Source organism: Camelus ferus, chromosome 6, assembly GCF_009834535.1.
Source record: "Camelus ferus isolate YT-003-E chromosome 6, BCGSAC_Cfer_1.0, whole genome shotgun sequence".
In the NCBI taxonomy this organism is placed as follows: domain Eukaryota; kingdom Metazoa; phylum Chordata; class Mammalia; order Artiodactyla; family Camelidae; genus Camelus; species Camelus ferus.
In genome coordinates, this window is record NC_045701.1 from 58,634,565 (window position 1) to 58,660,034 (window position 25,470).

A 25,470-nucleotide genomic window follows, 5' to 3' on the forward strand; every position below is an offset into this window, starting at 1 on the left:
ATTACTCCTGTTAGTTACCACCCATATTTTACAACCAAGGAAACTGAAGAGTGGAGGTAAAATATCATGCTGGAAGCAGAGCTGAGATCTTGTAACAGGTCCACCTTCCTCCAAAGCCTCTATGGCGCCGGTGCCGGGAGCAGAAATAAGTGCAGTAACATAAAGCCTCCTTTACATCTCAGCTCCATTCCCAGTTCCTCAGAGACCTCTCTCGATGCCCTAACTAGGTCATCTCTCCCCCTCTTAGGTTCTCTCGCACTTCCCATGCCTCACCTGTAATACCCCTGCGACAAGAGGTTTACAGACATCTGTATGATACCTGATTCTCCCACTGTATCAGGGGTGGGCACACTACAGCCTGCGGGCAATTCTGCGACAACGGCAGGCCTGAGTAGTGGCCACGAGACCTTACGGATGGTGAAGGCAAAAATATTATGGCCTTTACAGTCTGCTCTTGTAGGATGTATCTGAGAAGGTGACATTATTAACCTAGATCTGAATCCTGTGACTAGCGGAGGAAAGGGTATTCTAGGCAGAGACTTAACGGTAGTGAACAACACAGGAGCACAATTAGTATTTAATAGTAATAATTATTACTGATGATAAATGCTTTTGATTGAGTTACTAACTTTGGTTTCTGGGAGAAATGAGTAGACTCAATAATTTGAAAATCCTTTTTGTATTATAAAACACCTAGAAACCTAGGAGTGGTGATCAGTTTCCTTTTCAGCACAGAGCTGAATTTGAAAGCAAGCAAAGGAAATCTACAAGGCTGAAACAAATAGGGGGTGAGATCCTGAGGCAGGAGAGGGAGCTTGCACTTTGTCTGCAGCCTGGGGTGGGAGAAGGGAGAGAGTGTATTTCTCCATAAGCAGGAGGATGTCAGAGAGAAGACCCAGAGTTCCTTGCAGGCAGGCAGCTGGGACTGAGAAGCCTGCATAAAGATGGTATTTACCCCTCTGGGGAATGAAGGAGGGAGGGAAATGGAATAAAGCAGTCAATTAGGGATTTTGATTGCATCTGTCATGTTCTAGTTCTTGGGGGAAAGATATCATAAGAAAATAGGGCAAATGTTAAGATTTGTGCTTGATGGTGGATATACAGGTAAACAGGTGTGTGTGTGTGTGTGATTTTTATACTTACAATATTTCATAATGAATATTAACTGGAACTTGTTCCAGCTTCCTAGAATAAGGGCAGTTCAATTAAGAGTCATATACACTGATTGCCCATCAAATAAACAATTAAACAATTGTACTATTTGGATGGAATAAGAATGAATGGCACATACTGGATTGGCCTATTATTTTTATTTGGGTTGGTTTTCATTCAAAGCAACTATAACTCTCTTCTGAACATGATACTTTAAATTGAAAATGGAAATAAAAATTAAAATCCATGCTGAAAGGCTGAATATAAAAACAATGGCCAGACCATACATGACAAGAGAACTCTGGTCCACAGCCTCTGCAACTGGCCCAGATCAGTCACAACTTGATCCCTGACTTCCAACTTCCCTACTTTATGACCCTCCATCCAACTCAGGACTGACCAGAGAAAAGCCAAATATGCTCACTAATCAATCACATAGCCTGTCCTCCTTCTAGTTAGCCTGTTATCAGCTTCCCCATGCCAACAACCTCCAATCAGAACACATATGAAGCTGTTTTTTTCCCACACTAAACCTTTCCCACTCCCCCACCTGCCTCTGAATCTCTGCCAAAAACAAGTGATGGTGACTCTGACTCCCTTGCTCTACCAAGCTTTATGTCTTAGCTTGTTCTCATTTGGGTGGCCTTCTGTTACTCCCACACTGCAATCCTCTACTTTTCCATAGGTTATCAATAAGACAGTCCTCAAAATACATGAAGAAAATGGAATATGATATTAGTTACTCAGTGGGTTTAGCTTTTCAATACAGTCTATTTAAATTTGCTCTAATGTAAAGATTTCATCAGGTTTCAGGCAAAAATGGAAGATCTGCTCATGTGAAAATAGTGCAGTTGACACTTGGGGATAATTTAGCTCAAAATTCTGCTTGATCTACAGTTGCTAGTGATGGCCTGGCCTAGCAAAGAAAATGCAGAGTGAAGGAAGACCCACCAGGGACCCTTATGCACTAAGACATAGTAAGTATCACCAGGCTGGAGTGACCAAGGTATCACCAGGATGACCACGTCATCTTTAAGGTTGATAAGCAAGTTTACCCATAAAATTCCTTACTGGCTGCTAAAACATTATTTCTCTTGTCAAACAATACCCTCAGAACACTGGTTCTACCAAATATTGAGATGTTTTTAATCATATCACTCTCTCTCATTTTACTTTTCTTTTATCTCATTTTATTTTCTACAACCCACCTTTAAAATTGCTTCTCTAATGATGATGCTCTTCAAGCACTTCAAAATTAAACCTGAATAACCTCTAACAGATCCATACACTTGCCAGATGATATTATTTTCATTTTACCATTCCATCTCTCCCCTACGCTCTGTTCTCCTTCTTACCATCCCCTGCTACCTCCTCGTTCTCACTCTCCCATTGGATTCTACCCCAGGACCTCTGGGCTGTTCTCTATAAGGAGTCACCTGCATCCCTGACCTGGACAGAATTCTGTGACCCTCGTGTCTAACATGACATCAGAGTAGGGGTAGAAGACGAAGCTGATATTCCTCTGGAGAGACTGTGTTCCACGCTCATGAGTCACTCGTGTTTCATGGGATGTGTTCACATCTCAGAAGCCCCAGAAGGCATCATGAGATTTTCAGAGAAGGCAATAATTTCTGTTTTTAATGCTAAACTCAGCTCAGGAAGAAAATTCAACATGATGTTTAATATCTTCACTTTAAGAAGACAAGAAAGTGTGTAAAAGAGTTTTAAGAGAGTTTTTTGGGGGAAAGTGCTTTTCAAAGATCAGAAAGGAGCTGAGATTCTTTAGTTAGTTAAGAGACTCACTCTGATGGAAGGGACAGTTGTCCAACACTGCTGCATTACCACATTCAACCCTGCAAATCAACACTCACTGAACGCATGTGACATTATTGGGAATGGATTATTGGGGATAACTAAATTACTGATCGGCATTTTTTTGGGCTTTTTTTTTTTTTTTTTTTGATGTCTCCGGGTACAGTAAAATAGCAGAAAGTTCTCTGTTATCCAAAGCTCTTGAGGTGTTACTTACCAGGAAGGTCCATTTGTGATTCCTGTTCCATAAGAGAATGCAGCTCTTCAAGATTCCCTTGTAGCCAGACACTGATTTGCTCAATGTTTTCATCTCTCGCATTCAGCTTTTCTACTAGATTTTTTATTTCTCGCAAGGTCTCATTACTGCTCTCTACCAATTCCTTTAAAAAACAGCATTTGGGGGTGTATGAATATAAATTGCAACAAAATAATTAAAAATGTATTTCGTATGAGTGAATCATGTACAAGACAAAAACACATACGTAAAATTGGCGTTAGTCACGTAAAATAAGTGCACATACACAGCAAATTCACTAAGTTCTGTAAAAGATCTCAGAAAAATGGATTAGCAAACAAGAAGATTTAATGGGATGCTCACTGAACTCAAACCTTTAACTGGGCAGGGCAGTGGTGGTGGCGGCATAAAAAGCCAGCTCACCTTAGGAGCTGCACAGAATTGCAGAGGAGATTCAGCTTGGCTTAAAGCTTAAGAGAAGGAACTTTGGAATCAGGCTGGATCCGAGCTTTAAATTCCTGTAAGTTCATTAACTGTTAGGTCTTGGGCAAGCTACTTTAAACTCTGAACTTCAGTAGCCTCATCTGAAAAGGGCATTTACTAACACTTCCCTTATCCAGTGTTTTAAGGGTTGAACGATGATCTTATGTAAACTTTACTCAGAAAGTAGCAGAATCAGGATTTAAAGTCCCATCTACCTGCCTCTAAAGTGGGGAGGGGTTGAGATGGTGACAGATAGATAGAGTTCAGAACTGACAACTTTGTCCTAAAATAATCTGTGTTCAGTTTGTGCTCGAAAAAAAAAATTACATTCCCACATTCCTACTTTAACTGAGTTGGCAGAATTGGAAGACAGCTTCCCAAAGGATGAAGACACATAATGGGGTTTGGCACTCTTCAAGATAAAACAGCCCCCAAATGGAGTCACTTACGTTAAGTGCCACGTCACCAAACCGATACTTAATTACAGTTTCAGTGCTCCTAGAAATGGAATCTTAAACCACCTCATCAGGAATCACCTAATCAGCACTAGATCGGTAATCAGACTGCTAGACCCCTGCCATCCCCTGCAGGACAGTGACCTTGCAATAACCAACTTGCTTTTCTGCCTGGTATAATTTCCTCGTTCCTGATCCCTGCTGCCTATGAAAGTCTTTCATTTGTACAGCTTCTTGGAGCGCCTTTCTGTCTACTGGATGGGGTGCTGCCTGACTCATGAAGTGTTGACAAAGCCCATAAGATTTTTAAAATTTACTCAGTTGAAATTTGTTTTTTAATAGCACAAAGGACACATTTTAGGATATGAGGGTCACACCAGCTCTGTCACTCCCCTGAAATCCTGACCTCCTTCCTCACACACACACATGCATGCACACTTATTAGGCAGGTAAATATCTTGGAAATATGATATTTATGGAGGCAACACAAAAAAGCTCACCTTAAGTGTACCTTGAAATTCGGCCCACAAATCTGAATATTGTGCTAAAATAAAGATTTTTAAAATGCAAAGATTACTGAAATAATTTGAACATTTTAATGAAAGTAATGCAACTTGATCTTCAAAAATTATTTGTATCTAAAAATTACTACTTTCAAAATGTCAGAATAACTGGATCACACTTGCCCTCCCACTGTAAACAAGGAGAAAATAAGGCCAAGTATAGTAAACAAATAATTTGTTTTAATATCCAGCTTTCAGATACTGGAGAATGAGCAGCACAGGACTGTGATACTGGAAAAGAAGGAGACAAATGAGGTGGGCCCTGTGGTCACTGGGCTTTCTGCTGGGGGCCACTTTCCAGCCCAGAGTGCAAGCAGAGCGAGGCAGTCTCGCACACAGACATGGAGATATGTTCAAAGATTAGCAAATCAAATCCAGCAATATATGAAGACAACAATAGCTTTCCAACAAGCGGGCTTTATCCCAGGAATGGAAGGTTGATTTGACATTCAAAAACCGATCAGTGCAGTTTCCTGTGCTAAAGTCATAAAGAAGAAATACCGCCTGAGCATCTCCGTAGCTGCCTGAGCAGCTGGGATCAGCCACACAGGCAGTGCATGCCTGTGTGACTGACACTCCCCAATAAACACCCTGGATACCCAAGCCCCTGTGAGCTCCCCGGACTAGCAGCACTTTGCATGTGTCACACATCATTGGTGGGGAAATTAAGCGCATCTCTGCAACTCCACGAGGCAGGAACACCTGCAAGCTAGCACTTGGTTTCCTCCATGTGCTTTTTTCCTTTGCGGATTTTACTTGGTATCCTTCTCTGTAATAGACAATAAACATTAAGTATGGCAACTTCTGAGTCCTGTGAAACCTAGCTAATCATCAAGACCGAGAGTGACCCTGAGGACCTCTGAAACAATCCTAAAAGCTGCAAAATCTTGCTGAGAAAAATTAAAGAAGTTCTAAGTAAGTGGAGGTATATTCTGTGTCCTTGAATTGAGAGACAACTTTGTTAAGATGTCAGTTCTCCCCAAATTGATTTACAGATTCAACACAAATTCAATGAAGATCTCAGAAGGTATGTGTGTGTGTCTGTGTTTATGTGTATGTGTAGATTAATAAGCCGATTCTAAAACTTGTATGGAAATCAAAAGATCTAAAATAACCAAAATAATTCTAACAGAGAAGCACAAATGTGGAGAACTTACACTACCTTATTTCCAGGTTGAATATGAAGCTACAGTAATTCAGGACAGTGTGGTATTTGTATATTAGATATTTAGAATAAAGGAACAGACTCATAAATTTGATTTTTTAAAAAGTCGTTGGGGTAATACAATGCTAAAAGGATAATCTTTTTAAAAATGGTGCCGGAACAACTGGATATGCATAAGAGAAAGCAATGAAATTCAACCCTTACCTCACACCATACGAAAAAGTTAACTTGAAATGAACCAAGGCTCCAGAAATAAAAGCTAAACTAAAAACTAATAGAGAAAATATAGGAGAAAATCTTTGAGAACTTGGCTTAGGCAAAAATATATTGGACAAGACACAAAAAATACTAACCTTAAAAGACAAAATCAATACAGTAGACTTTGTCCAAAAGAAATTTTTAGTTTTTTTCCAAGATACTTAAGAAAATGAAAGTCAAGCCTCAGGTTTGAAAAAGGACTCATTTCCAGACTACATAAAGATTTTAACTCATTAATAAGAGACACAAGCAACACAAGCAACAAGCAAAAGATCTGGACAGACACATGTGCGTTTTCCAGAGACGGCTCCCAAATATATTTCATCCCACATGCTCTTCCCCCAATATGACTGTGGACACTCCTTCTATTCATGGTGATGTCTCCATCCCTTCACCTTGTACCTGGCTGACTGCCTCAACCATTAGAATATTGCAGAAGTAGCACTCTGACTGACAAGGTCAAGTCACAATAATGCCATGAACTTCCACGTTGTTCTCTTGGGATGCCAGCTTCCAGAACATAGCAAGCCAAGCAGCTACCTGGAGAGGCTGCATGAAGGTATGTTCCCCTGAATTCAGCTGAGAGCCAGCATCAATGCTAGACCCGGGAGTGAGTGGGTCTTTGGATGATCCTAGTCCCCAGTCATCAAGTTGCCCAGCTGACGTCATGTAGAGCAGATGTGGGTTGTCTACACTAAGTTCTGACCAAATTGCCAATTTGTGTGTAGTAAGTGATTTTTAATATTTGTTACGCTGTAACAGATAATTGGTTCAAAACACTTCACAAAAGATGATATACAAGCAGCCAAAAAACATATGAAAAGATACTCAACAATCTTAGCCAAGAGGAACTGCAAATTAACACCACAATGAAATACCATTACATACCTATTAAAATGTTAACAATTTTAAAGTGGTTTCTTGACAATTTTAAGCATTGGTGAGGATGTGGAGTATGCTATTGCTCGTGGGATGATAAATCTGTATAATCACTTTGGCATACTGGCCATTTCTTATAAAGGTAAACTTGTTACACTAAAAATATAACCTAGCAATTCCAATCCATTGTATTCACCCAAGAGAAATGAAAAGAAATATTCTCCAAGATACTTATAAACAAATAGTAACCCCAAACTGGAAACAATCCAAATGTCCTTCAGCTGGTGAATGGACAAACACAACTGATATATTCATTTGATGGAATACTACTACATAGCCATAAAGAAGAACACACCAATGATACATGTATTAACATGGGTGGATCTTTAAAAAGTTTGCTGAGTGAAAGAAGCCAGGTATAACAGGTATATCATTCCACTTGTAATCTAATCCTTAGGGAGAGAAGACACATCAATGGTTTCTAGAAACTGGAGGTAGGGTGGGAAATCAACTACAAAGGGACACAAGGGACATTGGACATTTTTCAGTGATGAAAATGTTCTGTATCTTTCTTGGGGTAGTAGTGGTTACAGTAGTATGTACATTTGTCAAAACTCATTGAACTTAAGATGAGTGCATTCTACTATATGCAAATCAGTAAAATTGATTTAAACAAAATGAAACTTTATTTTTTATATGTCAAGGTCACCCATGACACATTACTTACTCTGAAGAGCTATCAGCTGACAGGACAGGTCATTTGAGGTGCACGTGAGGTCGTCTCCTCCCTTTTTGTATTCCTCTATGCTGTTCTTTATGTATGCAATATACTGGAAATTAAAGGCATGTGATTGCTCTAAGCCATTTAGTTATCATAGGTTAGTTGTCCATGCAGTCACTTAGCAAACATTTATTGATTGCCGCTCTCTGTGCTACCTACCGTCCTAGGTGCAAGGGTCACAGTGGTGAACATAGCCCTTGTCAAGCTCACATTCTGGGGAGGGAGGGAAAGGATCCTGCTTCCTAGCAAGCATTTCTGTACCCAAATGAACGTGGTATTCTGAATTTGCCACAAAAATAAACTAAAAGGTATTCTGCCTAAATGCATCGTGTCCGCAGGGAAAAAAAACTGATCATTTGCAAAATGTGTGTGCAGTACATGTCACAAGGCAGCAATGCTGCCTCACTGGAGGAGTTCAAAAGACCTCAGAGAGATGAATTATCAAGTCAGGAATCCCCTTGGGATTGCTCATTCTCATCAGATGTCTCACTGGGTTGGGTGGTGGTGGTAGCAGTGGTTTAGGTATTAAAAGTCATGGGTTTCTGTTCTAAGCCCCCAATTCTTAGGAACTTTAAAGTCTCTGAGAACTCTGAAAGTATGGGCTTTGGGATATAAAGTTGGCACTGGCCTACTTCTTAGAGAAAAATAGTCAAATACTAGAAACTACTGACAAAAATCTTAGAAATAGTGCCCAGTACCATAGAAGGAGGAGACATGGAACTGTTATGTAGGACTGTTTATAAGCACATGTTAGAGGGTCTCTCATGCAGCCTGGATCTCGTGTCAGTTTTTGCATGGCTTGTTGGCAGGTTTGTAGTAAACCGAAGTGAAAGCCACCTTAAGCCAAGTCCAAGTCATCAAAGAGCTAAAGAGATTTTTCCCCTCAGAGTCTTACTTCTGTAGGACTGTTTTTATTTTTCAATCTATTAAAAATTGGGGAAAAACATAGAGCCTCAGTTTCCTAATCTATAAGAGGGACATAATATAATATGCATATACATTTTCCAGGTTATCCTGAGTATCAGATGGGACTGAATCCTCTTGTACATGAGGCATTGTGCAAAACACTTGGGATGCATTAACACAGATGCTGACCTTTGAGGTCAACAAGGTTTACCAGAAAAAATGATATTTGAAAAATTGCATTTCTTTTGCACTTTCAGTTTACAAAGAAGTCCCCTTCACCCTATGAATGAGGAGTCATTCCTTTAATGTTAACAGGACAAAAATGAAGCTCACAAGTTAAATGATCTGCCCAAAGTCACAGGGTGACTCATGAGGGACAGACTCAAGTAAATGTTAAGTATATATAAATAAGTAAACTTTTAACTTTTGAGATTGAGACTTTAAGGGGTTGGATGAACAAATTCCTTTGCTATAAAAAGAGCTGCAATTAATATGAAACAGACAACCTAACTTTTTAAATGGGCATAAGACTTGAACAGGTACTTCACTAAGAGAGTATCCAAGTGGCCAACAACATGTGAACAGGTGTTTCATTAATCATCAGGCAAATGCGAATTAAAACCACAATGGGACACGTCTACACAGTCTCCAGGATGGTTAATTTGAACAAGGCTGAGTTTCACTGAGAATGAGGGATAACTGTGCCCTGATACTCTGCTGCTGGGAGTGGCAGTTAGGGCAACGTCTTTGGGAGACTGGCATTGTGCACTGAAGTAGACAATATGCCTCCCCATTGCTCTACAATTCCACTTGAGATGTATACCCAAAAGGAACATGTACACACACTCACCAAAAAACATGGATTAGAATGCTTGTAGCAACACTCTCTGTAATAGCCTAAACTAGAAACTCTCTAAACCCCATCAACAGTAGAATGTATGAATAAATTGCAGTAGTCATACAAAAAATACAATTCAGAATTAACAGTGAATGAACCATAACTTCACTCAACAATAAGAATGAACCTGGAAAACATAATGTTGAACGGAAGAGTGTATATTGTATCGTTCCATAAATGTAATGGATGGCAAAACTTGTCTATGGTGTTAGAAGTCAGTAGAGCATTGCCCTTGTGAGGAGGTTAGTGACAGGAAGGCACACAGAAGACATCTGGGTTCTGCTGATGCTTTGTTTCTTGATCTGGGTGCTGGTTACCCAGTGTGTTCATTAAGCTGTACACTTATGACTTGGGCACTTTTCTGTGTGTACCTTAAGTTTCACTTAAAAAGTTTTAAGAGTTACTCTTTTTCTTCCATAACTAGTACAGGTGTAGACAATCAACCAAGATCATTGTACAGAGTGAAGTGCTCTTGAACTTACCTCTTTCAACCTTTCATTTTCCACGAGCAAAGCATCCGCTTTTAGGTCATGTACATAGATTTCATTTTCTAAGACCTTCAGAATTTCAAAGTGAGTTCTGATTTTATAGCTTTCGTGATCTCGTAATTGTTTTAATTCTTGCTTCACTTTATCCTGTTCACACATAAAACCCAGTTATCTCACAGAGTTCAACGAGCAGGGCACCAGTGTATTAGGTTGCCTGGACCACATTCAAAGAGGGGTTCTAGTTACAGCTGACCCTTGAACAATGCAGAAGTTAGAGGTGCCAACCTCTGCATAGTCAAAACTCTGCATATAACTTTACAGTTGGTCCTCTGCTTCCCCAGTGTCTCTCATCCACTGATTGATCCAACCACGGATCATGCAGTACTATAGTACATACTCACTGAAAAAAAATCTGCATGTATGTGGACCCATGCAGTTCAAGTCTATTTCGTTAAAGGGTCAACTGTAATTCCTTGACCATCAGCAGAAGCTGTGGATACCTTCCCTTGAAAAATTTAATATTAAACTACAAAGCTAATGGATTCTGGGAAGCAAGTTTATGGATCCCAAGTTAAGAGCCCAAGTTAAGTTGTTGAGACAACTTCACAAACTAGAATGTACTTTAATATATGAACAAATGCCTGGCAAAAACGCGGGAGAGGGAAGTGGAATCTGTTGACGCTCTTTCAGGGAGGATTTAATGTTTCTCAAAGGAAGAAGAATATTACTTCATGGATTTTTCATAATTCTCTACAGTTTACTGAATTCTCCAGTCAGTTCTTGATTCTTATACTGTTATAAATTGCATTGACTTTATTCATTGTATAATTATCCCTAGCAATATATTATTAAGGAAACAGAATTGTCTATATGGCATATCTACTTACAATTTTCTACTCCCATAATGCATTAAAAGTTACTTTTGATATCAGCAAACCTCAAAGAATAGGTTTCTATTTTTAATTAACCAATTCCACATACATTCACTGACTATTGTTTATAAAATTTAAAAAGGTACTAAACCTCTTATTTACTTGCTCTCATTTCATTCACTCCCTCAATCCCTGCAACATTTGCCCATTTATCCTTGTCTTTATATGAATTTACCAGAATAATAGATCTGAAAAGACCCTTAGAAAACATAATCCAGTCTCTACCTTATAAATAAGGAAACTGAACTCCCGACATACACACACACACATACATATATATGAGTGCATTTTGTGACTAGAAATTTCAAAACATTGGTATTAACAGGATAAGTTTAAAAATGTGAATTTCTTGAAAACGCTAACAGTGCCAGGTAAGTATTACTGTCTAAATACACCAGTATTCTAATAAAAGAAAAAATGGATACATTGACTCTTTACCGCATCGTTAAAATATCTTAAAAAGTCTCTTGACAATTGAGCAATCTGATCATTCAGTAAATTCTGCTCCTGCTTTTGTGCTATAAGAGAGAGAAAATGAGAAAATTACTATCCACAATGTTCTTTAATTTAAAAAAATTAATCAAAATAAGATACATGCCTGGTTTTAAAAGCAAACTACTATTATAAGACATATTTCAAAAACTGGATGTTAGGTGCTCCCCAAGGCTGCATTTATCCATGGGTTTGACTTCTCAGAATCAACTATTTTTAACTCATTTAAAATTTTCTTCAAAAATTTTTTTCTTAAAAATGTTTATACGGCTATTTCTTGATTTGTCACTTTAAGATATTTTCTACTTACTTCCTAGTGTAGTAAAGGACATAGCATGCTTACTCCCATCCCCACCCACACCCTCCACATTCCCCCCTCTAAACTTCCCATAAAACTGTAGATTTTGTTTAAATGAATTTTAACTGTTTAGATCATTATAACAATGTAAATATTATTCACTGATAAGACAAATGGTGTAGTATGATTACATTTCCTTTGTGTAGTTTTTTTTTTCCTAGAGTTAACTACATTTAAAAAAAATTTTTTTGCTTCATTTTCTATGTACATATCATTAATTCCTATCAAAATCTACAACAGAATTGTAAGATGTTTCTGAATATTACTTCTCACATGGTCAAACCCCTTAAGTAATCCATCAGATCCACCTCTCTGCCCTTCCCCACTGGCTGCTGTACATTTGTCTTCAGGCCTGCTGCACAGCTGACCTCCCGAGACTTCCCTTTGTGCCTCTCTCATGTTGGATCTCCTCTTTCTCTTGACATATTTCCTCTATTTGTTGAAGCAAATTTTGTGTAGCTTCCTGAGACAGAGTTAATGAGATATTTTGGTATCTTGTATATCTAAATATGTCTCTATTTCTATACCTGTATTTGACTGATAGTTTGGATGGGTGTCTAATGTTGGAAATTATTTTCTCTCAAAATTTTGAAGGCAATGTCTTCTAACTTCTGTTATGATATTGATCTTAAGAAATCTAAAACAATTATGATATCTCATCTTTTATGTGAGAGCTGCTTTTTTTATCTAAAAGTCTTCAGGAACTTCTCTGTTTTTCTCCTGAAATCCCAGAGTGATGTGGCTTAGTGTCTTTTCTTTCATACATTGTATTGAGGGTTTGACAAGGCCTTTCAACTAGGAAAATCATATTCTCCAGTTCAAAGAAATATTTTGTATTAATTCACTGATAACTTTATACGTCCCATTTGTTTTTTCAGTCTTCTTTTTCTGGCCTTCCTATTAGATATTTGCTATCTCAGAATAGTTTTCTAATTTTCTTATTCTTTTATCCTGTTAGCCCCTTATTTTTTTGTTCTATTTTCAGGGAAATTCCCTTAACTATTCTTATAATCCTCCTGTTGAATTCTAAACTTTAAGTTGTTGTATTTTTTATCTCTAAGAGTTCTTTTTTGTTCTTGGATTGTTCTTTCTTTTAAGCATCTTGTTCTTTTCTCAAAAATGCACTATCATTTTTCTCTAAGAATACACACATATAGTCTCCATAATAATGGAGACTGTATATGTATTATACAGAGAAAATATATACTCTCTGAGAATATATCTTTAAAAATCGTCTTATGTTCTTTGTGTTGTCTATGTTTCCACCAAGTTATGTTTTTCTATCTGCTTTAGTTTCTGTCTTTTGCATTAGACTTTTTCCTGAGATGTTTGGTGATCTTTGACGACCTAATCCTATTTAAGAGTGAAGGACTAAAATGTTTGGTTCCTGGGTAGGCATCACTGCTCAGTGATCAGGAAGGGAGCAGCCATTTTGTTGGGGGGCTCTCCAATATAAGATTCTGTGGGGACTTTTCTCTGAAACTGCTCAGTTTCCTTGGGGAAGAATCCAACCATCTTCTTCAGAGCAGGGAAGGGATTACAGAAGAGTCATAACACAACTGGCTGGCAACCTTCATCAAGCTAGGCAGTGGAAGGGGGTCTCAGAACAGCACCTGTCTTCTGTCCTCCCTCATATCTGATATCCTCAAGTTTAGAACCCTCTGGCCCAATGTCTCTGCTGGCACTGGGGAGGAACAGTCACTCAACTGCCCAGAAGAGGGCATTTGATCTCAAGGTTCACTTGCTTGCCGTAACGACTTTCAGTCAATCTTTAGCCCCATGACTCATTTCTGCCTTCACAATATTCCAGTCTTCCAATGTCTAAGACTTCCTTGGTCCTGTGGAGAGAACTTCCTGCCTTCATGCGGTGCTTCTCTGCAAGCACTTGCTCTTCATACTTCTCTTTCTGCTAATACCTCTATCCAATTACACCTTCCAAAAGTTTGCTTATTATCAGCTGATGTCTTCTCTGCCAGTCTCTTTGTACTTGTGGGTTTATATCTTAAAAAAAAAATCCTTTGCATATATTTTTGTGAAGTTTCAATAGGGAGCAAAGATAGATACATGTGCTTTATCCATCATATTTGACCACAAGTCACAGTATTATTCTTTACGTGTTCTAAGCCCTTGTATTCTACCCTTTGTAAGTCTCACTGCTGGCAGGTGACGTGTATTTTCCTATTCTCTGAAGCACATTGCTCTTACGTCCCCTTTCCTTCTTTTCTCCTGCCTTCCCCTCTTTTCTCTACTTTCTTCAGTATTTTCTCCCTTGTCTGTGCCTTAAGAGAACCTTGCAACATACTGCAGTATGTTGCTTACTTTCATACTCATAGTGTTTCTTATCTCCTCTCCTTAGTGCAAGAAGGGATGGGGGAAGGTTGGGGAAGTAGAAAATTGGGAACAGAGTACATATACATCATAAGTCTTGGTAAAAGACCAAGAAAACCTCATTAGACTAAATGAAAACCTGACAAAAGTGGAAAATCAACAGAGGAATGGGAACCAGATCAATTAATTACACAGGTACTTATTCTTACAATATTCTTATATTGTTTAAAATTGAACTTCTTTGACAATTACCACTATTCACTTTGAATACTTATTTCACAGTTGAACGTACTGGGTTTCCACATGACTGCCTCGTTTTGACACACTGGCTTTAATTCCCATCCCCACATTCGTCTATGCCAGCTGGTCAGTCCCACCCACCACAGTGCACATTTTTTACTCCTGTTCCAGTACTTTCTGTAATTTTTGGTCCTGGCCTTTTGATTCCCATGGCACTTCTTCCATCATCTAGAAGATGGAAGTGTTGGAAGTTGTCCTGCTTGACAACATAAATCCTTGGATAATGATCCTTTACTCCCCAAATTCAAGATAAGACTCACCTCTAGGGATTGTTCTGGATCTCTGAACTTTTGTGTGCACGGTTGGATGACCACATCCATTTTTTTGTGGAGAAAATAATTATTTTTATATAAAACACACACACATGGTTGTGCCATGTAAGAGAATGCAAAATATGCATACTTTCAGACACATTTCAATCCTCTATGAAGCCCCCAGATCTGAGGCAAGCTTTTATCTATCTCTGCCTTAGAGGCAGGTTAGTGAAAAAAATCTAATGAGTACCTACCTGATAAATGGTTAAAGTCATAGCTGGAAACAGGATATAATTTGTACATTCATGTTAAGAACAGAAAAAAAATTCTCCACAGGGTAGGAGATCAAGGAGTAGGTTTTATCTTTACCAAGTACAGGGAGAAACCATATAACACAGTTGCTACTAATTTTTAATTTTAAACAGTCTTTAACAGAGAAAAGGAAAAGTATGACAAGCGTTAACAGTAGGATTCTGGTGTAGAGGAGAGGAAAGTGGTAGAAGAGGCAAAAACCAGAGAATAGAGATTAAAGGCGATGGGGAAAATTGGAAGAATTTCACCCTGGCTTGTGAAGAATGACCCACCTTGTTAGAAGACACACTGAAATCCTTACGTGGGCTGGAGGTCAGTTACTAAGTGCTTCATACATACCTGTAAGAATATCAGCGAGCTCTCTGAATTTTCTGTTTCTGTCTGTGTACTCTTCTTCTGCCACCTGAAGTTGTGGAAGATACTCGCCTAGCTCGTCCTCCTTTATTTTGTTAATTTGCATTTCCTTGACAAATCTTTGCTTTAAAGACAGTAAAGCTGATTGTGAGGTATGATTTTTGGAGAATTCACATAATATTCTAGAGCAGAAGATAAGTTCTTTGTCTGTCTTGGCTCCTCCTATCCTAAGATACATAGAAAGGAATCTGGCACACACCAGACATTAAATAAATACTTGTTGGCTGACTCACTGGCTCTCTGGCAATCTATAATGTTAGGAGATTAAATTCACTGGGCTCTTCAAACATCCTTTCATTTCTATAGCTCTACTGCTATGTTTCCATTAATATTACCATGAATGTACCCCAAAAACATATTTGAGAAAATTTCTCTTAATTGATCATATTTTATGAAAAAACAAAACAAAACCAGCAGTGAAACAAAATATACACAAGTTCTAAGAAATGTGGATGTAAGAATGGGAAGAGGATAGAAATAAATGGATATAATACTACAATAAATATGTTAAAGCAAAACATGAAAATACTTGCTTATTTATTCAACCTCAGGCTTCATTTAGTTTCAAATGGAATATAGTTGAGTCTCTCTTAGAAAGTCAGGGTGGATTTAAAATGGTGACTAAGGCAGAGACAGACAACTGACATTTACCATCCATTCCCTGCCCTTCAGTATCAGGACTCCTGAGTGTTAGCTGAACATATGGCTGCCAACTAGAGTTATTTCTCAGCTCCCCATGCAGATGGGTGTGACCAACAAGTCTGTGAGCAGAAGTGGTGTGTGCCCTTTCTGCATCCTGCCCCCACAACAGGGAGTGGTATGTGCTCCCCAGGTCCCTCCTCTCTCCCCTAGCTGGAAGAGGATGAGAATGCAAGCTGCCACTTGGTCCCACAGATGTCAGCCTCATGACACCCCTTGACCTCTTCCCTTCAGCCTGTACCAGGAAGGAGAAATAAACATCTCTCTTCTGTAATGACCATGTCAGGGAGTCTTCTCAATGTGATACTCAGACTCTTAAGAGTTGAACAGGCCATGCTTGACCCAGTATACTCTTAAAAACTTTTATTTTTTATTTCTATCTAAGTTGCACACACACAAAATTTGAAGGAAACCCCAAGTGCCAGCAACTCCAGACATGCTTCCCCAGTGGAGGTGTCCTCACAACACAGTCGACCAGAGGCTAGTGTCCATTGGCCCCACCAGAGGGATAGCTTGGTGCAAGAGAAAGAGACCCACAGGGGTGGGTGTGAAGGCCTCCCTGGCTTAGAAGCCTCATGTTCAAATAGGAACCAACATCGTTCATGCATAACTTTCAAGTCCATGCAAGGGACATGCCCATTTAAAACAGGCACCAAACCCGGGAAAGCCCAATGCCCTGATTGCCCACCAGTCTTCTCCTGGTCAATAATGGGTCAGTCCGTACAAACAAGGTTGTCAGGCAATATAACTGGTAATCTATCTTTGTCAGGCTGCTAGGGGAAGGAGCCAGAAAGTCAAGCCAAGCTCAACATCCCAATAAAGGAGAGAGGGTTGCTAACCCTTTACTATACATCTGGCTTATGTTCACTGTGTTTTGGCATCTCTTTGATAGAGCACTTTGCTTACACCCTGCTTAATACAGTGATATGCTGGCCTGGTATGTTGCAACCCCCTCACCACCACCACCAAATTGCCATCATTAGAATCCTTATGAGTAATACAGAAAGGCAAACACATACATAAAACACCGTACTAGAAAAATATTACAATGCAGAATCAGGAGTAAATTTCTCCAGACTGCAGTGTTAACTCAGTCATGTAGTATCTATACTGTTTCCTAAAAGAGAATGGCCTGGGGTCGGATAAGGAGGCATGTGGTTGCATTCATTCATTCCCTTCGCCAACACCACCCTAACAAGAAACCATGCTCTGGTTTTTGCTTGGAGAGAGGGTTTGGGTACCAGGTGCTGCTGAAGCTCAGGCAAGGTGCTGTTTGTCCGCTGGCTCAGCTTCTTGGAGGTGGGCAACCAGTCAGGCCCGCAGCTTCTTCAGATCCTTCAAATCCTGTCTCAGCTTCCCTGATTCCTGAGCCGGGTGCATACATAGCTCTGGCTTCTGCTGCAACACCTTGGAGTTGGAGCCTTGGACGGGAGAGACCAATGCAGGTACCAGTTGATGCTGGTGAGTTCTGCTCATCCTGCGACTTCCAGTTTGACCCTGCTTTCTCCATTCCCTGTCCATCTTTCCTTCCACAAAGTCTGCCTGCTGCCTTTAGGCCCCAGCTGACAGACTCACTAGACTGTGTAACCAGCTCCCACAAGTGCGGACGGTCAAATCCTCTAATAAACCCCTTGCCTGGTGCTCTGCTTCTCTGACTGAACCTTGCCGATACAGGGCTGTAGGGCCCAGCAGATCCACCTGTGATCAACATTGTCTGTGCAAGATGAGAAGGATGTAGAAAGCTGTGCAAGCTCTGATAGTAGTGGAGGCCCCTGGGTATCGGAGCCACGTCTACAGAAGACTTAGTCACAGCACCGCCTGTGCTGAGAAAACACCTCTCAAGATTTGGAAGTTTGTATTCTGAACCAGTGACTAATATTCAGAGCTGTTTCCCTTGGAATCTGTGGGTCAGGGGCCCAAGTGGTGATGGGACTCCTCTCTATTAAACCTAATAATTTTGCTTTCCCTCACCGTGAACTTGGCTCTGTCGGTTTAGGGACCCTGCTACTGGTGAGAAGAGTGATTCCACCAAGGGCACAATAATGCTTCCATACACCGAAATCTGAGGTTGTTTCCTCTCCATTTCAGGCTCCTCGTGCCACTGAACTAAAGGCAGAAATGGGATTCCCATGTGCCTAGGGTTATTGATGATGATTATCAACGGGAAAAGGGATTTGTAACAATGGCACACAGGCTGCCACCTGCTCATGTCTTTGTATAAATGAGACACAGGGGGACACAGCCTTGCAGTGGGCTCACAGCCTGGCAAGTGGACTGTCTGTAGCAGTTTTCTCATCTGCAGTCTTGTACTTCTAATTGACTTATTTTGCCTAATTGCATTGTGTAAGTGTGAATGCAATGTTAAATCGTGTCCTTCTCTTATTCCTTAAGAGGTTTGCCCTCATTGCTTTACCATTAAGTATGACTGGTGAACTCAAAAAATATCTGAGATGCTGGCTACTTCCAGTCACCTACTTAAACCACTAGGCATATTGTTCTAGCTTCCTAATTGGTCTTGCATCCACCACTGCTTTCCTAAATTCTACTCAACATAGTAGCTAGAGGGGTCCTATTTAAATGAAAATCTGATTATTTCAGCCCTCCACTCAGAACCTTCCAATGGCTTCCCAGCCCATGCATAGAAAAAGACAAAGCATCCACAATGTCCTATAAGGTGTGGCAGACCTGTAGTTACCCACTGTAGATTGCCCCTCAAGGAAGAATTCACTGCCCCGTGGCAAGGAGTGGTTAGCTGACAGCCTCCAGCAGTTGGCTCCTTCAGAGTGGATTGGATACCTAGCCAAGATGATCTTCTTTGAGGGGTGGCCTCCAATGAACTGCATGAGCAAGGAGATGGTACAAGGGTGGAGCCATTTCTGCCCAAGGCAGGCCTCTTCTAATGGACAATCCTTGCCCTGGAGCTCCCCAGAGCAAGCCTACAGTTTACATAATGGCCTGATGACTTCCCCTGCCCCCTTCCCTAATAAACCTTTGCACTTCTAATTCACATCAGCATTTGCTTCTGGAAGATGAGTCCCTGGCCCCTCCAGCACTCTCCCCCATCTGACCAGCCAAGCTGCCTCCCTGTCATTCCTCAAATAGGACAGTCCTGACCCAGAACCTTCACGCTCAGCATGCCCTCTGCCGGGAGCGCCTTCTCCAGATACCTTCACGTCACACTTCCTTGTATCCTTCGGGGCTGTAACCTCCTCTGACTCCCTGTTTAGAATGGCACACGGTCTGCACTACATACACTCACCCTAGCCCACTTCCCTTTTTACTTTCTCTGTAACATTTATCACCATTGAATATATTACATGTCCTACTGTTTATCTTGTTTATTTTCAATCCCCCATCCCAACCCCACTGGAATGTAAGCTCCATAAGGGCAAAGCTCTTTGGGTTTTTTTTTTTTTTTTTTTTTTTCCTTTTTAAAAATTTCTGTTCTGAAATGCTCCCCGCCTTGCCTCTTCTCCCTTCTGTTTCGGCTCCTTTTGTGCGGATTTGAGCAGTGCTTTCTTTCCGTTCTTTGTTCCCTGACTTGTGCCAGTTTCCATTTCCCCTCTTCCTATTTCTGGCCATCCCCCTTCTGATGTCTCTCCTCTGAGTTCCTATATTTCCATATTGCTGATCTTCCTTGGCACTTCTATGAATTTTTTTCCCTTAAATTCATAGAGAAATGTTGAGTCACAGTTTTCACCTGTTCCCGCACCAATTTCCTGAGAGTTCTTCATTTGTTGGAAAGTTTTGTGTGCCTTCTTCGCTTGTTTTCCTCATAGTATTTCTGTGTGGAAGACATATAGGCTTCTTTTTTGTTATTCATATTAGAAAGAATTGGCTTTTTCTGGGACCAGTTATATGCAGAGGGTTTCTGCAGGACCTGGCAGGGTGTGTGTGGCGGGGGAGAAGTGGCCTTGGACCAGAGTAAGATCTAAACTTTGAAAGATGGGGACTCCCTACTCCCTTACTACAGTGAGGCACTTTGTCTTCCAACAAAGTTCCTCTCTGGGTAGGTAGCCAGGCCTTTTTTCCCTCTTCAAACCGAATTAAATTCAGGAAGCCTTCTATGACCATCCCTCTTCTCCTCGGCTCCTCTATCAATGGTGGTCTCCAAGAAACATGCCTTTGCTGTCAAGGTAACACCATCACTTCAAAAAGGTTTGTTTTCTGTTGTGTTTCTGGAGAGCTCCCCCCTCAGGGCCCCCTGGGCCCTTTCAGTGCCTTTTCTCTCCACCTCTCCCAGCGCCCAGGCTCTCTTCTAGCCCAGGCTGGCTCTTGGCAGTTCCCAGGTCAGTATGATGCCCTCCCTTTGAGGAGGACTTCTGAGATTGGCCTCGCTGGTCTCCCTCACTCTGCCTGACTTTCCCCAGCCACTCCTGGCCCAGCTCTGTCTGTATGGTTTTCTCCAAAACTCTACCTGCCTCCAAGGACTTTGCCAGCACTTCTACCTAATTTGGAGTGTGTGAGGATTTTACTTTTTTAACTGAAAAAAAAATTTCTTGTTGTTCTATTTCTTTTCTTGGAAAAGAAGAAAGATTCAGAATTAAATTGTAGTCTTGTTCATCCTAGAAGATTTAGCTTACATTTAACAGATGAAAATCGCATGTAATATACCCCCCCGTGCATAGAGCCATCAAAAATTGTTCTTAGATGTAAAATAAAATTTACCTCATACTTGCTCAACTCTTGAATTAACTTTTTTTCTTTGACAACAAATTCCTCCTCCTCTCTTTTTAATTCTATTGTAAGTTGTTCAATCTGTGCCAAAAATTCATTGACCTTGTTTTCTCTAAGATTGGTCTAATTAGAAAAAAAAATGAAGATTAATCATTTGTCTTGCAGTAGTCAGTCTTATATTTTTCAAAAAGCCAGGCAAATTAATATCTCTTTGCATGAGACTTGGCTCTGATTTCAGGTTATATTATTTCTTAGTAACCACTGAGAGGGATCTTTTTTCCCTCCAAAATTAATTTCTTCATCAAACAGTATCTATAAATGATATGAGGAAATGGAGAATGGGAATAGTGAGGGATGGAGGGGAGGTAGAGGATAAATACAGGAGCTAAATAAGTGCCGTTTAGTCTCTTTATTTTTAGAGACAATTCCCCTAAACACTATCCTCAAGTTTCAGTTAGGTGCTTCAAAGGCATATTCTGGAGAGAATTGTTACTTTGCTAATTCCTATAGTTATTATACAGCAAATGGATACATTTCCTAAGACAGTTGCAGAATTCACTCTAAACATGAAATCAACAAAAAAGGAAAATACATTTTAATAATGTAAGGTGTAATGAAACACTGAAGTAGCATTACTGACATGCAACACAGGGAGTAAATACTAAGTTCCTTGAATTCTCCTACCTCTTGTAGTAAGTCGCTGCGTTTAAGTTCAGCTTCCTGAATTTTATTTATAATTTCTTGCATTTCATCCTTTACCCTGGCAGTCCAACGTGCATGTTTTTTTAGTAAACAAGCTATTTTCCACTGAGTTATGCCACTAGAGATTAGAACAAAAAGAATTACCATCAATTTGACATCACTGTTTACTGAAAAGATGAAGGAATTCAAAACAAAACAAATTATACAAAATTGTGCCATTGATGATGTAGACTAGGCACGTTAGCGGAAAAAGTAAGACAAAACGTTAACTGCCTCAGTGCCCTCTCTGCCAGCTGCTCCACGTTAAGTGGCATCAGTACATCCAACAGGTCAGCAGACAAACCACACTTGGTAGCTCGCCTCCTTTAGGTAAGCGGGGAAGGCTCAGGGAAGGGTGGGAAAAGAAGAGTCCCAGACAGACATAGCAATGGAATTACCTAAACCACTCAAAGTGCTAGTAAGAGATTTCAAGCTTCAGGGCTCTCAAATTTTTCTCTCCACTAGCAAAGCTATATAATTAGAGAAGGGTAAAAAATATGCAATTGGAGTCTTATAAATGATATTAATAACAATGACAACAACAATAAAATACAGCTAAGTGTCCACAAGTGCTTTCTAGGTGCTGGGCACAGAGCTGTCTCTGTTACATGAACCATCTCACTTTATCATTCGCAGTGACCTTACCAGGTGGGTGCTATTACCATTCTCCGCTTTCTAGGGATGGGAGCAGAGAGATTATCAAATCACTTGGCCTGAGTCACAGAGCTAGTAAGCGGCAGAACAACCAAAGTAGCCCATCTGCAAAGCCAGGGTGCTTTTAACCACCCTCCTTTGTCCCTGTAAATCACCTCCCTTACCGGTTCACATAGAAGCCTGAATGAGCAAAAGGCATTGCACACATCTTGGCAATTTTACTCTTTGGTGATGTCACCTGATTGGAATGAAAAACTTCGGTTCTGTTCAATGCCAAAAAATCAAACAAACACATCTACATCCAAGAGAACTCACACAATTTAATTTGGGAAAATGGTTTCCTTGAACTCTAGCAACAAACAAGCACTCTGATTTCCTCCTAAGTTTGAAGCACTGTTAATTAAGATAACATATACAACTTAAAATATAAATGAGCTTTTTTTTTTTTTTTTACCATCTCTGATTTTCTCTTTCCAGGTTATCATTCAGGATTTTTATTTGTTTCTGATATACTTCCTTTGTTGCTCTAAAACAAGAAAAAATGTATTGGATTTTGCATTTGTGGGAGCTGCCAGGATGTATAAAAGATTTTATGTATAATTCTCATGCACAGTAAGATTACCGTCTAATTGGGAGACAAAACAAGCCTTGTGAAACAACTAAAGATTTTAGTGGCAGACTAATGGAAAGACAATTACCATTTTATGTGAGTGCAAACTGATTTTGCAAGTATTGAACCCAAGGACAGAGAAGAATAACTCTAGGGGAAGCCATCGAGGGTTACTGGAGGATAATGTTTAATACAGGGAGGAACATGGATTCCCAGAATGGAGCTGTGATCTCACCAAGGAAAGGACATCATCATTTGCAAAGACACAGAGGAAAGGAGCAGTAAATCAGGACACCTGTGACCAAGGCAGACTTGCTGCATCCAGAGGACATGAAGGGAAATCACACTGTGACACAGGAGGGATTAAGGCTGACAAATTGGTAAGAAACTCTAGATTCTGGATTGAGTTCTGACTTGATCAGTGTACAATTCAGAAAGCCAACATAGATTCCCGAACTAGGGATAGGTGGTAATTAAGGATGGAAGATGTGCTTATGAATCTAGGATGGACGGGGGTATGAAGACTCTAACATAGGTATTAGAAGCACAGAACTCAGCACCTGTCTATCCTTTCCACGAAAGAGTCAATGATAATGACTCTTCTGGACTGTAAAACAGAGAGAGCTAATTATAAACCTCCTTTTCTATAGTGTATTAGAAATTGGCATAGATTTGCTGTTACCATTTATTAAAAAATAAATGCAGGGGAATGAAGATCAAAAATTTCAAAGGCAGCAAACATACCGATGAAGATCCTTGAGGGTGAGAAGTCCTTCTTCCATATTTTTGATGTCTACTCTTCTTTTTGATAGGAAGTTTTCTTTCTGAGTTATAAATGACAGTTGTTTCTGATTTCTACCATGAAAATACAGTTATTGTATGTCAAAGGTTGAAATAATTGTTTTTAACTTTTCAGCATAAGAAAATATGTAATCACAGACAATTTAAAAAGTAGTTTGGAAAGTTCTGTTCATGAACTATTTACCAAATAAATTAGTAAAAACAGAAACCAAGTTTTTTTTTCCTAGTGGTGGCTAAACCTAAATTTATGGAAATCTCCAAGCTATGAAAAGAACATTAACTGCGATAGTAACCACAGAACCACAACAACAGTTCTATAATGCTTCATCTCCTGAGTGGGTGTGTGTCTTTTTAATGAATTTATCAATTCCTTTATGTTCTTTTATAAAAGGTGAAGGAATCACTCAGACCTACTTTGGATAGTGGTCTACCTCTTGCCCGCAGAGTGACCTTTAAAAGAAACTTCACTTGTGGACGAGCCTCAGTTTTCCCATCCGTAAAATGGGGAACACCTATCTCCTTGGTACCAGGATTAACCAACATGTAAATTCCTCAAGCGAGTGGTTGGTACCCATGAGTATTTTATTTAAAAAAATTTGTCTCTAACTTGCAGAGAGAATAATGGGAAGTTTATGACTTTGTTCAAATTTGCAGACATTGATAGGGACATGCCTGTAACAGCAAGTACTTTATCCACATGTCTCATCTTCCTCAAAACTGCTATGATGGAGGTGGGCATAGCTCAGTGGTAGAGCGCATGTTTAGCATGCATGAGTTTCTGAGGTCCTGGGTTCAATTCCCAGTTCCTCCATTAAAAAAAAAAAAAAAACTGCTATTGACTGAATTATGTTGAAGCCCAAAATTTATATGTTGAAGCCATAGCCCTCAATGAGATGATATTTGAAAATGATGCCTGTGGGAGGTGATTAGGTTTATCTGAGGTCATGAGGGTGGAGTCCTCATGATAAGATTAGTGCCAGAGAGCTTGCTCTCTCTCTTTACTGTGTGAGGACACAGTAAGAAGGTGGCTGGCCATCTGCAAGTCAGGAAGAGAGCTCTCACCAGAACCTGATCATGCTGGCACCTTGATCTCAGATGTCCAGCCTCCAGAACTGTTGTTTAAAACCCTCAGTCTAGGGGAATTTGTATGGCAGCCCAAGCTGAAGACGACAAAAACCAGTAACAGTAGTAAATGGTTTAGTGTTACAATTATTTATCATCAGTACATTTTATGATTCAAACTTATAACCTAGTATTAATCTGAGGAAAGTTTTTTGCCTAAAGGATACTAACAGTATTATTTGCAGTAGGCTGTTCAATTGGATGGTAAAATGATTGCAACAACTCTCTGCATCTTAAATGCTACAACAATGACCATAAATTCATCTTCATGTCAGTGGGCCTGGACACCATAATTACACTTCCATGTGATTTAACTTTGAGTGTAGTAATGGATTATTACTTACATAATTCATGCGTGCAAGATGTTATGCTGTAATACTCATTAGGAAAACACTGGTGAATGCCCACTACCTGCTAAGCAATGGACAAGATCCTGGGGATATAGTTCTGAGTAAGACAGAGCAACTGCCCTGATCTGCTCATGGTTCAGTGGGACAGATGGGTTTGTACCCAGCTGATAACAATACAGTCACTGATGAAAGAGAATGACCGCAGAGGGCTGTTTCAGAAGGACCATTCTGGTGAAAGGGAGGGAGACACATTAGGGGTGGTAAGGCAGAAAGTAGGAAGGACTTTTGAGAGGCAAACCAAAATAAAGAGGCTAAAAGGAGTGAAAAGAACAGAAATGGAGAGGAGAATAG

At 39.9% G+C, this 25,470-nt stretch overlaps 1 protein-coding gene across 1 annotated transcript in view; it reads right to left on the minus strand.

The window, feature by feature from the left end:
- The window catches only part of CCDC175 (coiled-coil domain containing 175), a 56,633-nt gene that overhangs the window by 2,052 nt on the left and 29,111 nt on the right, over positions 1 to 25,470 (minus strand). The window contains exons 10-19 of the mRNA XM_032482131.1: positions 23,591 to 23,701; positions 22,691 to 22,762; positions 21,526 to 21,661; positions 20,833 to 20,964; positions 15,391 to 15,529; positions 11,446 to 11,525; positions 10,070 to 10,222; positions 7,730 to 7,832; positions 4,638 to 4,681; positions 3,182 to 3,344 (exon numbers count right to left, since the gene is read on the minus strand). Coding sequence (XP_032338022.1) covers positions 3,182 to 3,344; positions 4,638 to 4,681; positions 7,730 to 7,832; positions 10,070 to 10,222; positions 11,446 to 11,525; positions 15,391 to 15,529; positions 20,833 to 20,964; positions 21,526 to 21,661; positions 22,691 to 22,762; positions 23,591 to 23,701 — 1,133 coding nt within the window. The remainder of the gene's footprint in view (positions 1 to 3,181; positions 3,345 to 4,637; positions 4,682 to 7,729; positions 7,833 to 10,069; positions 10,223 to 11,445; positions 11,526 to 15,390; positions 15,530 to 20,832; positions 20,965 to 21,525; positions 21,662 to 22,690; positions 22,763 to 23,590; positions 23,702 to 25,470) is intronic.